At 36.7% G+C, this 15,844-nt stretch overlaps 1 protein-coding gene across 1 annotated transcript in view; it reads right to left on the reverse strand.

Annotated features, from left to right (window-relative positions):
* The window catches only part of ERCC8 (ERCC excision repair 8, CSA ubiquitin ligase complex subunit), a 29,430-nt gene that overhangs the window by 12,468 nt on the left and 1,118 nt on the right, over nucleotides 1-15,844 (reverse strand). The window contains exons 2-7 of the mRNA XM_041414583.1: nucleotides 14,795-14,890; nucleotides 14,542-14,643; nucleotides 6,347-6,470; nucleotides 4,613-4,694; nucleotides 3,860-3,928; nucleotides 1,266-1,332 (exon numbers count right to left, since the gene is read on the reverse strand). Of these exons, the coding sequence (XP_041270517.1) occupies nucleotides 1,266-1,332; nucleotides 3,860-3,928; nucleotides 4,613-4,694; nucleotides 6,347-6,470; nucleotides 14,542-14,643; nucleotides 14,795-14,890 (540 nt within the window). The remainder of the gene's footprint in view (nucleotides 1-1,265; nucleotides 1,333-3,859; nucleotides 3,929-4,612; nucleotides 4,695-6,346; nucleotides 6,471-14,541; nucleotides 14,644-14,794; nucleotides 14,891-15,844) is intronic.

The raw sequence follows: 15,844 nt of genomic DNA on the forward strand, positions 1-15,844 counted from the left end.
GAGTGCACTACGGTTCAGGAACTGTCTTTGGTCAACACACCAGGCACTCACCTTGGTCCAGCAACTATTCTGAACCACTCATCATGTTGGCACACTCCAGTCAACAGAATTCCATTGAAATATTTTAAGGCAGACTTCAGACTTTCATTTACATGTATTAATAACTTCTACTGGTACACTATCAGGACCTAAGAGTGAATCGTCACCTGCAACACAATACACTTGTCCCTTTGATTACAACATAACACCCTTGCACACAGGGTGAGAATACACACAGCCTGAGAATAAATTTGCTAATACTTCTGTTGCCTAAACTGTAGCTACAGACGCCAGCATTGTCTGTAGCAGTGCTCTGAGAATTTGGGCTTTTGTTATCACAGATGAATTGCATGACTGGTACAGAAGCTGTCTACAAACAAACAATTTTTCATCTGCTACAACAAAACAAACAACAACAAAAACCCCACACACAAACAAACAAAGCAATCCCTAAACAACACACTTTTAAAACATTTTCCAACGGTGTAAGCCTTTCAGAAGTCTGACTTCAGAAACGAAAGGTTTGCAAATCTGGTAACTTCACTAGACTTATAAAACAGCTATTCCACTAAACCTATGAACTAGTTGTTCTTCTCTGCAAAAGAAAAAAAAAACCACGGCATCTAAAAAGCAAGAAGAGAAAGGTCACACTATAATCAAAAGCTAACATACATGAAAGTTGTAGAACAGCCAAGAGGATTTTTTTACATTAAAAACGTCTGGACTGAAAACAAAAAAAAGCTGAGAATATCAACATACAATCTATATTCACTGAATTACTGTGGCCTGGAAAGTTACATCAGCTAAGCTACCAAAGATATTCCTTTTGACATAACTAAGTGTGATTACCAGAATGGTAGTTTGAGCTAATCATGTTTTACTTTATTATAATATGGATTAGCAATGCACACACTAATAAACAGTAAAGAAGTGAGTAACTCCTTAATATTCTACCATTTTCCTATACCAGTAGTTACAGTTAGTGTTTCAAAACTCTGTACAAACTTGCTTAAAAACTTAACAAATTTAAAATAAGCATGACTCATTGACAGCTCTTCAGGTTTCGTTTTGCTAGGGAAAAGCTATAAAATTGTCAACAGGTAAAAGTCAACAAACAAAATTAACTCCAGAAGTGCATTTGAATTGAAGTAAGTCTGCCTAAAGAATGTATAAAATTTTTACTGACTAATATTCCAGTGCATTTAACAGTTCAGCAACATCCTTACCTTCCTGTTGCCAAAACATATTCATGACGTGGGGACCAAGACACTGCCAATACTTCTTGTCTGTGACCTAAGAATTACATGAAAAAGCTTATTATACACACCATTTTGTGTAACTAACTGAAAGTAAAAGCAAATATTTAGTTGCATAGGATTCACCAAGCCAGAATAATAATTTGAATTGTAACATCAATTTAAATTTTGTGAAACTATTATTTTGGGACAGAAGCTACTTCTCTTCCTTCTTCTTCCTTGAGTGGGATTGCAGTGAGCAGAAAGTGATACACACAGTATTGCATGTGTATAATTTTTGATAATAAAGATAGTTTTACGCATGCAAAACACATTACAGCTCAGTCACAGCTTTTTGTGCAGCACTGTTATTTTCATACATGGAAGGAACTTTCCATTTATTTTTCTTCAAATCTTTTAATAATGTTAAATTTAAACTATATCTACCTTACATACTTACAATTAAAACTTTTTACTCATTTTATCCTCTTAGAGTTTTGCCCTGAATTTGTGGTATTTTTTCCCTTAACTCCTTAAGTATCAATGAAGCTAGTGAAGGGTGTTGAACACACATCCAGCAAGGAACAGCTGAGGGAGCTGGGGGTTTTCAGTCTGGAGAAAAGGAGACTTGAGGGGACCTTACTGCTCTCTAAAACCACCTGAAAAAACCTGTAGCCAGGTGGAAGTCAGTTTCCCAAGTAACACACAACAGGAGAGGAAGTGGCTTCAAGTTGCACCAATGGAAGTTTTGATTGGCTGTTAGGAAAAATTCCCATACTTTCCAAATAAAATTCTGCCAGGAACAGGTTGCCCAGGGCAGTGGTTGAGCCGCTGCCCATGGGGATATGCAAAAGATGTACAGATGTGTCACTTAGAGACATAATTCAGTGGTGAATTTGGCAATGTTGGGTTAAGAGCTGGACTCAATAATCTGAAAGGTCCTTTTGTATATACATATATATATATATATATATACACATATGTGCATGTTTTTTGGTTTTGTTTTTTAATACACATACATGCACACACACACACTCTTTAAAACTTGGTAAGTTATGTTAAATAAATACAAAAAACGGGAAGGATAAGATGTCCTAAATGGAAAGACTGCAAACGTGCTTCATGTCAAAGCAAAAACATATTGCTGAAAAATAAACTAAATCATAAAACACATTTTTGCTAATGTAGTTTAGAGGTGGTGTGAACCACCTTGTTCCTGGTGCATCTTCCAGTAAATGCTTTCCCATTACCTGAATTAATCAAATCCCTGTAATGACCAGGATAATAGGAAAAACCTCCAAGATACAGGTACTACAGGATACACTTAGAAGGCTCAGAGCAGTTTTTTTGGGATCCATTAATTAAACTACAGCCATGCATATACTTCCATTTCAGCTGCTAGAGTTAGCCGATGTGAAAATATTCATACATATGGTCAAGACATTACTGATTGCTTCAGTTTTGCAAAGAATTACTAGATTATGCCTAATCAATAACATATTCTCCTCCCACTTGTTCCTCCAATATTGCACTTGAGGTAACAGGCTATTACAGGCTCTGTACAAAGACACAATGGAGCTTGTGCCTGGACAGCATTAACTCTTGTGTCAAAATTAAGAAGCCCTGATGAAACCAAACGGGATCTTTAGAGAACTGTTTTTGTCCCTGCCCTGTCTGGAGCTCTTGGTTCTAGATACAGAACATGAGATGCTTGTTGTAGCCAATTCAGCTCATAGAAGTTTAACAGCTTAAGCTTTGCATATTAAAAAAAAAATCACCTAGGCTCCCTTGAGACTTAACTGGCTGTTGAAGAAATAAAGCTGCATTGGCACATTGCTGCGTCTGAGTTAATATTTCTCTACAGTTGAAGCATGAAGATTTGCCTCATGATTTCCTTCTCTTGAGCATGTGTATGTATATTGACACTCCAGGAAAGTCATTAAAGGAAAGAAATTAGAAAAGGCCATCAAAGGCAAATTCTCATTGAGTGCCAACAGTAATGGATTATGGAACAATAAAACCTTACATTTAACTGAACTAGGAAAATGAAACTATTTGGTAATATACTTCTACAGAAAGCTTGTTCTACAGAAATCAGAAACTTCTAAACAAATCCATTCAAACATCTCCATGGGATACTTTCTTAAAAGCAGCGAAATTTTCTTTTGTTTTGGTTTCTTTTCTGGGGGCTTCTTTCCTGGGGGGTGGTGGGGAGTTTCTCGTGTTTTACTTGGTCTTCTTTTTTGAAGACCCGGTAAAACACCACTTGTTGACCACTCCATAACCCCCCAAACCAATGACGACATTTAACCATGTAATAAATAGTAACCAGTATTGATTAGACCATGAAAATGCCCAAACATCAGTAGTGACTGCTCATTGCTTAATGTTTGTATTCTGCAATTCATTAGCTCTAGAAAAACACCAAGAAGAACCTCTTGCCACTGTGTAACTTTCACAACTGGCTACAAATAAATTAGTCATGTTACTGACAAAGAATACATTGTATATAGTGTTTCTTTACAGGACTTGTTTTTACTCAAAGTAGTTATTGTTTAACATTTATGTTTCAGACTAAAAAGTACCCTGCAGAATGTGAGAACTGGATCCAGACTTCAAGTCACAGAGCTGTACTTTGGGGCTTTTGGTACCAACTGTAACAAGAGAAACAAAGACAGTTAAAAAACCCCCCAGCAACTGAAAGAACAACAACAAAAAATCTTAGCAATGACAAAAAAATAGAAGAAAAATGCTAGCTGCATAACTGCTCATTCAGTCAGAGCAATGCTTCTATTAATATGATGCTTCATGCTTAATGCTTCTAATAATAGATTTATATTTTTAGTCCAAACAAATTCACCATATAACAAACAAAATTTAGAAACTGGAAGTAAACAGGATCATACTTGTGAAACTTAAAAATATCTCCTCAAATATTTTTTGCTAAACATAGTTAAATTGTGTACATGTAAACAATACACAGATCTATTCACAAAATTTACTATATTTGGATCTAATAACCTTTAAATGATAACTTATGTAATGAAAGAATCTAATTACAGCTAAGAATTTTATCAGTAAGGAGAAGTGATTGATGCATTATTTCAGAAGAACAAATATGATACTCTCATTGACATCATCCAACTAATGGACAGTATTTTTTTGTACCAGTAAACTTACATCTTATCAAGACTTGATTTATGTAAATATAAGACAGAGTACGGGAAAAAACCCAACTCAAATATTACTTGCTTATTATAAACCTTATCTCTCTCTCTCTCTGTATATATATATATATATAATATATATCTATCTGTTTTTTTAAAACAGATACATACCTGCTATTAAACAATGCTTTGTAGCAACTGGAGACATGTGATGGCTATAGACAGTTCCCTCAAAGTGAAATATATCTGCAGGCTGATAATAAAATATTAAATTAATTACAATGCAAGTATATTAACAGAATGTAGATGCTCACCATAATTTTTCAAGTAACAGCAACAAGTAAGACTAATACAAATATTACTATTTACACAGTAATGATAACTCTCCTGGTTAGAAGCCAGATAACACAAACATCACAGAGTAAGCCTGTTTCCAACAGCAGGACAGCACCAGAGTTCAGAGATGACCCAAAAGACAGACCATGAAAACTGACAAATAAGAAGCATGAATGGAAATTATTACAGTCACCAAAAATTAATAAAGCCAGTAAGTAAACAAAAAGGTTATAATATGGAAATAGAGTCAACAGGAAGAAGGGACTTCAGACTAAGTTTAAAGACACTTTTCATTCATGAATACCACATACTATTTTAAATTCCTAAAAAAATAAAACAGTTCCATATAAAACTATTATTTGCTTCACAACTGTTTAAAACTAATGGAATGCATTTATTCTAATAAACTTTAATATTAACTTTAATAAGTACAATTTCTTCCAGGTAAACTGCTTTTGTTGTCTCATTCTAAAATACTGCATATGAAAAATCCCTTAAAACTGAGTTGTCTGTACTTTCAAAAACACCATTTCGTGGCAGAATAAGTCATTCAATAACTTTTATGTGTAGACTGTGACTTTCAAGAGATGGTCACAAAATTTTCTAACTATCTGGAAACTTAATTGTTTTTGAGAAGATTTAGAAACTGCAAACATAGCTTTATATCTAAAAAAAAAACCCCAAAACCGACAAAAAAAAACCCCAAGCCAAACCAAAAAAGCTAAAAATTTGTTCCCTATTATGTCCCTAGAATGACAGACCTCTTTTCAAAAATTTATTTCGCCATGTGTGAAACAGCAGTCAAATAGAATCAATGTAAATTCTGGATCCCTATTTGATCCCTATGAACATTTACATATCAATGATACTATGAATCAATGTAAATGTTCATAGGGAAGAGGTCAAACCACAGCCATGAATTCACAGTTCAATACAAAATGCCACGATTATTGAATAAAAGCAACATAAATTCCTAAATAATCTGTTTACCTTATTAACGTCAGTTACCTTAGTTAGCGTGGTTTTAATGGTTTCTCTCATTCTCTACTGATTTAGAAATTTAGGATTTATTTTTAGAAATTGTGCATACAGTGCTTACAACAGCAGAATTCTGGACCTGGATCCTGCATGCCAAGACCACTAGTCCTTCAAAAGTACTGGTTATTAGACGCTAGTTAATAAAACTAACTAGCCACTGCTATTAGACTCAGCAATCCCCAAGAATAAACTGCAGACTAGACCTTGCTGGACAGGTTTACCCAGCAAAAATTCAACTAGCTGTATTCCTGTTCACAGCAAAAGCAGAAAGGAACCATATCAAGGGTTCCAAGTTCTCCTACAGTTTAGACATTCAGGTCTTCGGAAATGGGCAGGTACACCCTGGCATTCATGTACACCAAGGTGTACATGAATGCCAGGACCACACCACCCTGCTGCTGCACCCACAGTTCTAACAGGTGGCTGGTTTTTATCTTCAGGATGCATAGTCCTGTTCACCTCTGTGAGAACTTCAGATATGCAATAAATAATGTACACAAAGAAGGTTGCAATCTGTAGAAACTCTCTTACTTGTAAAGTGTTTGTATCCCATATTTTCAAGGTTTTATCAAATGAGCTCGATGTAAACATGCCAGTGTCATGAGGATACCACTGGACTGTCTCCACGCTGAATTTATGTACATCAGGATGACTCCTAAAATCAAGGAAAATATTCCAACTGGTTAGAGTTTTGATAACCATCTTGTAGTTGTCTTGGTATTTGATGACATGTATTTGAAAACATAAACATTTTTCTTAATTTGTCTTGAGGTTTTCAAGAAGAACTGTATTTTTGTTGGCTTGATTTTCATTCAACTAATACTCATTACTTTGAAGAGTCTTCATTTCAAGAAACTACAGATCATTATCTTTTCAAAATATGGTAACTGTAGCATATCTCAAGACACTCATAAAGCATAAAAACGGTGTTTTGAAATATTTACGTTGCAATGTTTATCAATCTTATGTTAAATGTGATGGCCTAATAGTGCAAACCATTTATGCTTCTTAGAAATGGACCCACTGAAAAATACAATCACACATACAGTTAAAAAAATACTTTAGTATTGATGAATAATTACAGCTACATAGCCATTGGCAATTCCTGTCTGACAAAGTCACCAGAGAGCAGTCGGCTAAGTTACTGAGAGTCATTTATATTTGCATTCAGAAATCAAAGAGGAGAACAATAGCAAACTTTCAACTGAACTGCAGATATTTAGAGATTCCAGTATAATTAATAATTGACTGTGGCAGAAAGAACAGCCAGCAGAGCCAGTCCTGACAGCTCCAGGATACAGACTCAACTAACCAGGCTCCGAAAAATATATGTCATTCAAATACCTGGTAGACAACTCATATCTGAGCTGGATGTACATGGATCCAGCTTCAGGGCCCCAAAAGCAGCTGTCTGCTTACTCTGCCCTCTGCAACAGGATGAGGGAGAGCGATGAAGGTGTGAAAAGTTGTGGATTGAGATAAATACATTTCAGTAAGTGAAAGGGAAAAAATCAAAACAAACCATGTGAACCCAGGGGGAAAACAAACAAAACAAACCCCCAACCAGTGAAGTGATGAAAAGTAACCCCTTAGCATAGCCTTAGACTGCTGCACATGACATTTTACGGTACGGAATATCAATATGTCTCTGGTCAATGAGGGTCAGGTGTTCCAGCTGTTTCCTCATAGCCTACCATCCACCCCCTGAAGGGGCAATGAGGAATGGTGAATGCCTTGACACTACCAAGCACGGTTAAGCACTCACTAAAACATCAGTGTGTTATCAAGACTGGTTACAAGTACAAAATGTACTAGTATACAAACTATGAAGAAAATTAACCCCACCCCAGCTAAATACAGTAATTATGACAAAACTGCAGCTAGAAAAGGGTTAATGAGATTTCATTACTCCAGCTCTTATCTTTGCATTGTTCTATCAAATGTCCTGGCCTCCACAAGCAGTAAGTATTGCAGGGGTATCATTATGCAAACAGAGATGGAGATCTTCAGTACTGCCATGTATAAAAGAGTATGTGCTTCTCAGCATACTTATGCCTGGCCCAAATTTGTCTACAGCAGCACTGCATAATGCTACCTTTTAAAGGCAGGAGTGGATCATCACAAAGGAGAATGAAAATCAACACCTTTGGCCTCTGAAGGGAATTAAAGGAGACATCTCAACAGGATGCTGAATTCAAAACAACGTGACAACACTCTTACATACTGTTGTAAGCTACGTCAAAGTGTAATGACTTACGCTGAAGAGAGAAAATCATACGTACTTGCTCTTCTAAACATGAATGTTGGCATACCTTTAAAATATCCCATCCAACACTTGTGATTTGTTTTCGAACAGACCCAAACTCTTGACTGAACGAGGGCCTACAATTCAAAAGTGAAGTGCCATTTTTAACAACTCCACCGCCTATCGAATTGTCTCCTCACACTTGTAACATTGCTTCCTCCCTTAGTCAGGAATACAGGTCAACAGTAAATGTTACTTAACTCAACGTGGTCTCTCAAACAAGTTGAACTGTTGATGCAGAATAATGTTTCCACAATACAATCAGCTTGCTCCTGCTCCTGAAAACCTCTTTTGCATGATGGACAGCATGGCTGCATAAACAAACCCTCACTTCCTCTAGGCAAACCAGGAAGGATATGACTAGTATCCTGGGAACAGGATGGGGAGTTCTAAACGGCGAGACTCTGACTTATTAAGGAACAAAACTAGTCACAATAAATAGTGATTTAAATAAACCGAAACATCCCCTATGATCTTCCCTTTCGGCTTTCGGAACTAATCAGTGGTTTCAAATGGATATATTACTGCAGTGGGAGGGTGTTAATGAAAAAGACCATCAATTGATGACAGATGCACTTAGCACAGTCCGAACAAATGTTTCTTTAGCACTTACTTCTATCCAAGTTCAACTACGGATGCACTGATGATACCTACAATCACAAGGGAAGGTGAAGAAACTCATTGAAATTTGAGAGGTATTTTCTGATAATACAACTGGATTTCAAACAAATTCCAGTTCTGCTGGTACTTAGTCAATTTTACCTATGATCCCATCAGCAGCACAGCCACAGCTTTTCTGTTAACAATACACAATGCTTCACTATATGATATATCCCCAGTCATTGCATTAGAATTAAATCACAACCGAACTATACTCAATCTCTGGAACATAGAGTATGGGCCTGAAAAGATGGAAATAAATGGAAAACTACTGATGCAAACATGTGCATTGCACGAGGGCAACAAGGATACATTTGTGAACTTAACAACATCAAAACCCCAGGCATTTGTCATGACACTGAGCAAAATATTTCTGATTTTGACATTCATCCTAATGAAAACTTGGAAAACATGTATATTGGTAAAGGGTGAGCTTTTATGAGACCTTCTTGTGATTTTGTATTTATGGATAACATTACTGTAGACACAAGTAATCACTCTCAAATTTGTGCTATAACTTTGCCAACATTATGGAATGTAATTTAAGTTATTCAGCTCCTATTGTATCCTATTAAAATATTAGAATCTAATTACACACAGATTCAAGATTGCAGCCTACTCCCACTGGTATGAACCTCATGCTGCTAAAGAAACTGTTACAGCATGAAGACCTGAGCTGCTTGTTGAAAACAAACACAAAAAAAAATGAACAGACTTTGTTTACTGTCCATCATGATGTGGAAGAAACAAATCACATGATGGAGTTTGTGAATAAAGTGGTGAGATACCCTTTTTGCACGGTCACTGAAAGCAACCAGAATTCTCAACAGTGCTTCACCCTGTTGTCATGTTGTTCATAGTAACTCTTTTGCTTTTTATTCTAATAATCATATTATATGTTAAGATTTGGATAGTAATGAAACAATTAGCCTATTGGCTACCCTCACGAATACCATATAACCACACACTAGAAATTTATTAAATAATCTGCACCGTATAAAAGTGTGAAACATTCTCAAATTCTGTTTGGCTATTGTGAAGTTTGAGTGACTAGTCATGGGTGGATTATGTGGAATGATGGCTGGGGGTACAATGGGAGGAAACTGAGAAGCTATATTCGCATCTTAACAGAAGTTATAATGATACAGGAATTATAGGGTAAAGCACAGTTGCTTCTTCTGGATGGAATGTGATGAACATGACTGAAAGCTATTCCACAATGATTCCCCATACAAACAGTCTGCAAACTCAAGCACCTGCTAAAGGGGATGAAATGGGGGGTGGAGCCAAAACACCATGGCCAGGTAGTGTTGAAATCCCTGCAGGGAGGGGTACTTTGTATCTGATAAACCACATATCACCTGTCCCCTAAGGGAGACAGGAGAAGACATCTTTCAATTGAACTGGCAACTGTGGTGAAATTGCTCTCCTTGGATAAACTTGGTTCATTATTATCTAACTGTAATACTAACACAGACCTCTATTCCAAAATTCAGAATCACAGAATATTCTCAATTGGAAGGCAGACACAAGGATGACCAAGTCCAAGTCCATTAAGTGAATGGCCCATATAGGAACCAAAACCACAACCATGGCATTAGGATCTAATCAACTGAGCTAACCTCAAATTACCCACCTCCAGGGTAAGATCAACCTTCACCAAGCATGTGCTCTGCATTTTATTGTCTGTAGCTTTAAGAGCAAAGGGAGAGAATTTTACACCATTTAGTCACAAAGGCGTAATACCTCAAGCTCCAACCAAACATAATGGAATAGTACAAAAATAAGTAAAAAATTATGAAGTTAAGGAAGATTTCATCGTAACTTCTGGGATCAGCCAACAAGGTGATCTGTGCTCTTCCCCAGAGGAATGCCTGTTAGTAAGAACCTTACTCTATATGCATTTTATTAGGGATTAAATCTTGTCTGTATACTGGTCTGAACATGCTTTTGCAGCCAGAAACAATCACTGGCAAGCCTCAAACCTTAACCTGTCAGAATTTTCTCTTATTAATAAAGAATGTTATTCCATAGTTAGAGTGAGTCCTTCATGGACACTGGCACCCACTGGCAGTGGGTAATATACCTGAATAAAGTGGGAAACCCCACTGAGGGGGTCTCTTATGCTGTTGGTGTGTGTCCCTGAACAAGTCAGTTGAACCACCCCTCTGATCCAGCAGGACTATTCAGTGAAGTGTCCCTACAAAAGGGTGCTGAGGGGCTGGTTGGACACGAAGGCCTCAGCTTTCCCAAGACACTGACAGACTAATCTAACACTAGGCATGGAGGAAATCTTCCCTTTTCACATGACATCTTATAGCTCTGATTTCATCTGAACTAATAAAGCTTTCTGCTCTCTTGGGTCGCTACAAAGCAAAAATGACACCTTTAAGGAGAGTTAGCCTGAAGCCAGTACTGACAATACTAAAAAGAGATATTGAGCAACTTCTGAGTTTAGTTTAATGACTTCTGCTTTGCTCCTCCATCTCTGACGCACATCCTAGAATAGCGTGTTACTCTGGCGCAGTGCTAAAAGTCAACAAATTTTATGCCTCTATTCTTCAGGGAGGTGTGCTGGTTTTGGCTGGAGTAGAATAAATCTTTTTCACAGTGCCTAGCATGGGATACGTTTTGGATTTGTCTTGAATGGAGTTAGTAACATAGAGATGCTTTTGTTATTGCTGAGCAGGACTTACAGAGAGCCAAGGCCTTTTCTGCTTTTCATACTGACATGCTGGTGAGGGGACTGGGAGTGCCTGGAAGGCTGGGAGGAGCCTGGACAGGTGACCCCAGCTGACCAAAGGGCTATTCTAGACCATGCGACATCAAGCTCAGAATGTAAAGCTGGGGACAACAAAGAAAGAGGAGGAGACACATTTGGAATGATGGCATTTGTCTTCCTGAGTAATTATTATGCGTGATGGGGCTCTGCTTTCCTGAAGATAGCTGAAGAAGTTAATTAATTTCTTTGTCTGCTTGTGTTTGCAGTTTTTGCTTTCTATATAAAACTATCTCAACCCAGTTTTCTAGATTTTACCCTTCCAATTCTCCCCCTGATCCCACTGGTAGGGGAGTGAGCAAACACCTCTGCAGAAGTTGGTTGCTTGCTGGAATTAAACCATGGCAAGCTAAAAATCTTCAGCACCTGCAGAGCCAGGAAATCAAGCTTGACTCAGAGTGAGCTTACTCCTGGAGAGGCATTTCTATGCACTGTGCAGAAAAATCTAAACCCATGGAACTCATTATCTGGGTAGAGTAACTATAAATATACAACACTGGACTGCAATCAACTCTGCACAAGAACAATCAATTCTCCCATAATCCACAGGGCTGAGGAATGAACTAACAAACTCTCAAGCAGCTCTGCAGGAACCACCTTTGATCTGGCTAAGCTTAGTAGTGGCTACATGCCATTCAGCCTAGTTTCATGTCTCAGGATGTACATTATTCCCAGTTCATTCCATGTAAGTATTTTCATCCATAAATCCCAGCTTTTTCTACCAAAGACAAATACAAATAATTCTATGGATGATAGGTCACTGTCATTCATTCTTCCTAGACATGTTTTGAGTAGTAGAGACTACCTTAAAGATAAGCATTATCTGCATATTATCTAGAAACAGGTAATGTTTGTTTACTCTCAAATGCCAGTTTCTGTCACAGGTCAGCATGAATCATATGAAACCAGGTAAAGCTCTTTGTGCTGAGTCCCAGGAAAACAGGTAAAGTTTTATTTTCGTATTTGCAATAGTAGCCCTATAGTCCAGACTTGAAACACGGGGTAAATCACAGCCTACCACCAGGAATTATCCCTTTTGTTGTTCTATACTACTGGATCATCAGCAAGGCCAGCTCAGGGGTGTATTAAGAAACAGCTTTAAAGGGCCTCTAGCAGAATATTCTTTAAGCAACTTTGAGACCAGACCTGTGTTCTGCCCTGCAATCTTGGACAACAGGCAAACTTTCACAAAATGTCAGCACTATATCCTTCAAAGATAGGAGCCAGACACAGTAAAGTGTTTCTGCAGTATAAATTCATTTATTAAGTCAGGAACTAGGAATAATAGTCTAAGTATCTGAAGAGATACATATATATATATAAACTGTAGCAATTAGTTAGCAAGTATTTAAAACATACTAGGAAGCTTCATGAATACTATGAATACATAATAGAGGAAAGAAATCTACTAAGGTTATCTAAGCAATAATAATCATAAGCCTGTCATTTAGAGCAGTGCCACACAAAATCCAATTCTACTTACAAAATTCATGCCTCGAGTGGTAAGAAATAAAAGACACAGCTATGCAAATTAACACCTACTCAAGAAACTGATAACCATACTCCTAAACAGAATCTTCAAGGATGGAGTATTATACTAACCTAACTGAAGTTAATGATAGCCTGATTTTAACACAGATTTGATAGCTTTTACATTATGCCTTCTTAGCATGAATTTCTTCAATTTGCTGCACCTGTTTCAGAATTCATCTCAGTTTTGAGATTTAGAGATGTATAGTCATTTTATGTTCTTAACTTCAATTTAAAATAATTTTGTGCAAGAAACCCAGCCATCAACACTTGTTCTATTAGCTATGTTCTGTTAGCCTTTTTCTTTCCTATGATCCAAGATATTAAGGCCTTTTATTGTTACAAATCTGTTCTGTTCTTGTATAGCATTGACTCATGAAGCCTCTGACTCTTAGACCTCAAATAATTTGTAGACTGGAGACAAAATAAGGGGAAAATTGAGCTATCAATCTGTTAGGGAATAGAATATCTCTTACTGTGAGTCTTAGGTGAAGTTTTTACCTACTAGACAAGCCTTTATCCAAATAAAGGAAAAAAGAGCTTTTGCTAGAAGACTTAATGTCTATAATGGAAAAATTTGTATTGCCTGCAGGGACAGCCTGACAAGTCAATAAAGGCTTAGACTCTTTATAAAGATTGCACACAGCATGGTAGTACCCTGTTCTTTAGAAAAATATATTCAATTTTTTCAGTAGCACACCTTTCTTCATTCAAACATGTTCATAAGAAGTTTTGCACAAATCACTTCTGTACCTGCTGAATATCTGATGAACTAAAAATAGCTACTAGTAAAGCTGGAAAGAGAGAGGGGGGAAATAAAACAAACAACTGCAAATAGGTATTAGATTTTTTTCTAAACAGATGAAAAGGATTACACAAATAATAATCCTCCTTAAAAGTGCATTTACTCAAATATATGTATTACATATATTTGGGAAACACACGGAATATTTCTATAGCGGTACCAAAACTTCTTTCTCAGTTACTGGCATAGAGGCACCAAATTTCAAAATGAAACATTAAGAAAACTCACAGGTCAGAAATTATGAGTTAGAGGAAGGCCTGGGTTTCTTTTTTCCCCTGTCTTCTTTCTCTATTGTTAAAATATGAGGTTAGAATACTAGGTCTGCCTCCTTTTTGTGGCATCTACAGCAACATAAGACTGTCTAACTTTACTTTCCATGTGAGTACAATTGATATCCTTCATTTTAACTTCTGAAACTGCTATAGATTTGCTCATACAATACCAGAGTCACTGTACATATATTGTAACTATCAGAGTAGAAAAATCAAGAATAAAACACTTAGCTCCTGCTACTAGCCTTCAAAAATTTCTGGCAGTATTTTCCAGTCTTTTTATCCTAGAAATAAGAACAGACATTAATTTGAAAGTTTAAATCTAGCCACACAAGAGCTATATCATGTACTTTCAAAAGACTTTCAAGTACTTACCTTCCAACTGAAAAAAGTGCTTTACATGTGTAACTTGGTTTCCTGCTCAAGTTTTCAAGGTCATAAAGTACAATAACACCATCCGATCCACCAGATAACATGCTGGAAGTGTTAATGAAGTGCAGTAAGTTAAAACATTCATAATCTCAATATGCTCAATACAATGAGCGTGTTCAACAAGACAACAAATCCATAGTACCAAAACATAGTGAATTACTTATGCACATTTGGACCAGCTGAAGTATATACTTACTATCTTCCCTCAACAGGCTCAATATCAAGGCTGTTGATACCGCTTCCGTGTACTCTTTCCACATCTCTGTCTTTATTTAATTCCAAACTTAAAACCCTACGCACAAAAAAAGGAAAAAGAGAGATGAAAAACAAGAACAGAATCATGAAATGTTATTATGTAGCTCTGAAACCTAGTTTCATGTTCCTTTAATGCATTTAAGTCATCCTTGCCATTTTTTTTAACAAAACTACATAATACAGAGATAGAAATAAGTCATGTGATGTTGGCAGAAAAAAATACTTTGTTGTTTGGAAGGTAAGAGAGAAATAAATACATAAAACGGGCTCAAAGAAAAAGCAAAACTGCATTTTGGGTCAACATATTAAATTAAAACCTGGAATGGAATTTGAAAACACTAAGAAAAAGAAACATTAAGAAGCTTGTAATCACCACAAATACTGGCTACTTTGAAGCTTCATCATATAGCACCCTTTCAGGCTTCATCCTGCTTGGAATTACGGACACCTAGTGGACAAAGTAATTTAGTTTACCAAGTTTACAGTATTTCCTTTAATGAAACAAAGTTTATATGCTACATTTTCTGCAACACTAAAAAACTAAAGCGACCTCCAATGATGAAGCTTCCGCAATAAAATTTTTTAACCTGCAATTTTTAGCTTGTATTTTTGAATATGTTAACATTGACTAGTCAAAAAAGAGATATCCTACTTCATTAAATCCTACTACCTGATATAAAATTTAGCCTTGAAACATGATCAGAGCCTCCTACAGCGCCATTTAGTACAAAGCACAACACCACCACAACAAAAACATAACTAAGCAGGTAACTGAAAAGCTGCAAGGCAGAGTGCTCTGTCTCAGCTTCAGCTCAAGGGACAAAAAATCCTGATGTGAGAACCTTAGGCTGCTACAGGCAGGCCCCAACATCATGTCTGTAGACATGCTATAAAAGCAGCAAATCATTTAAGCTCTCTTAAACTATGTGAAATATAATTTTGCAAGAATTCACCTAGAATAAGAATTCTGATATACACAAGATACCAAACT

The sequence above is a fragment of the Onychostruthus taczanowskii genome, unplaced genomic scaffold (assembly GCF_017590055.1).
Source record: "Onychostruthus taczanowskii isolate IOZ18803 unplaced genomic scaffold, ASM1759005v1 scaffold46, whole genome shotgun sequence".
Classification (NCBI taxonomy): domain Eukaryota; kingdom Metazoa; phylum Chordata; class Aves; order Passeriformes; family Passeridae; genus Onychostruthus; species Onychostruthus taczanowskii.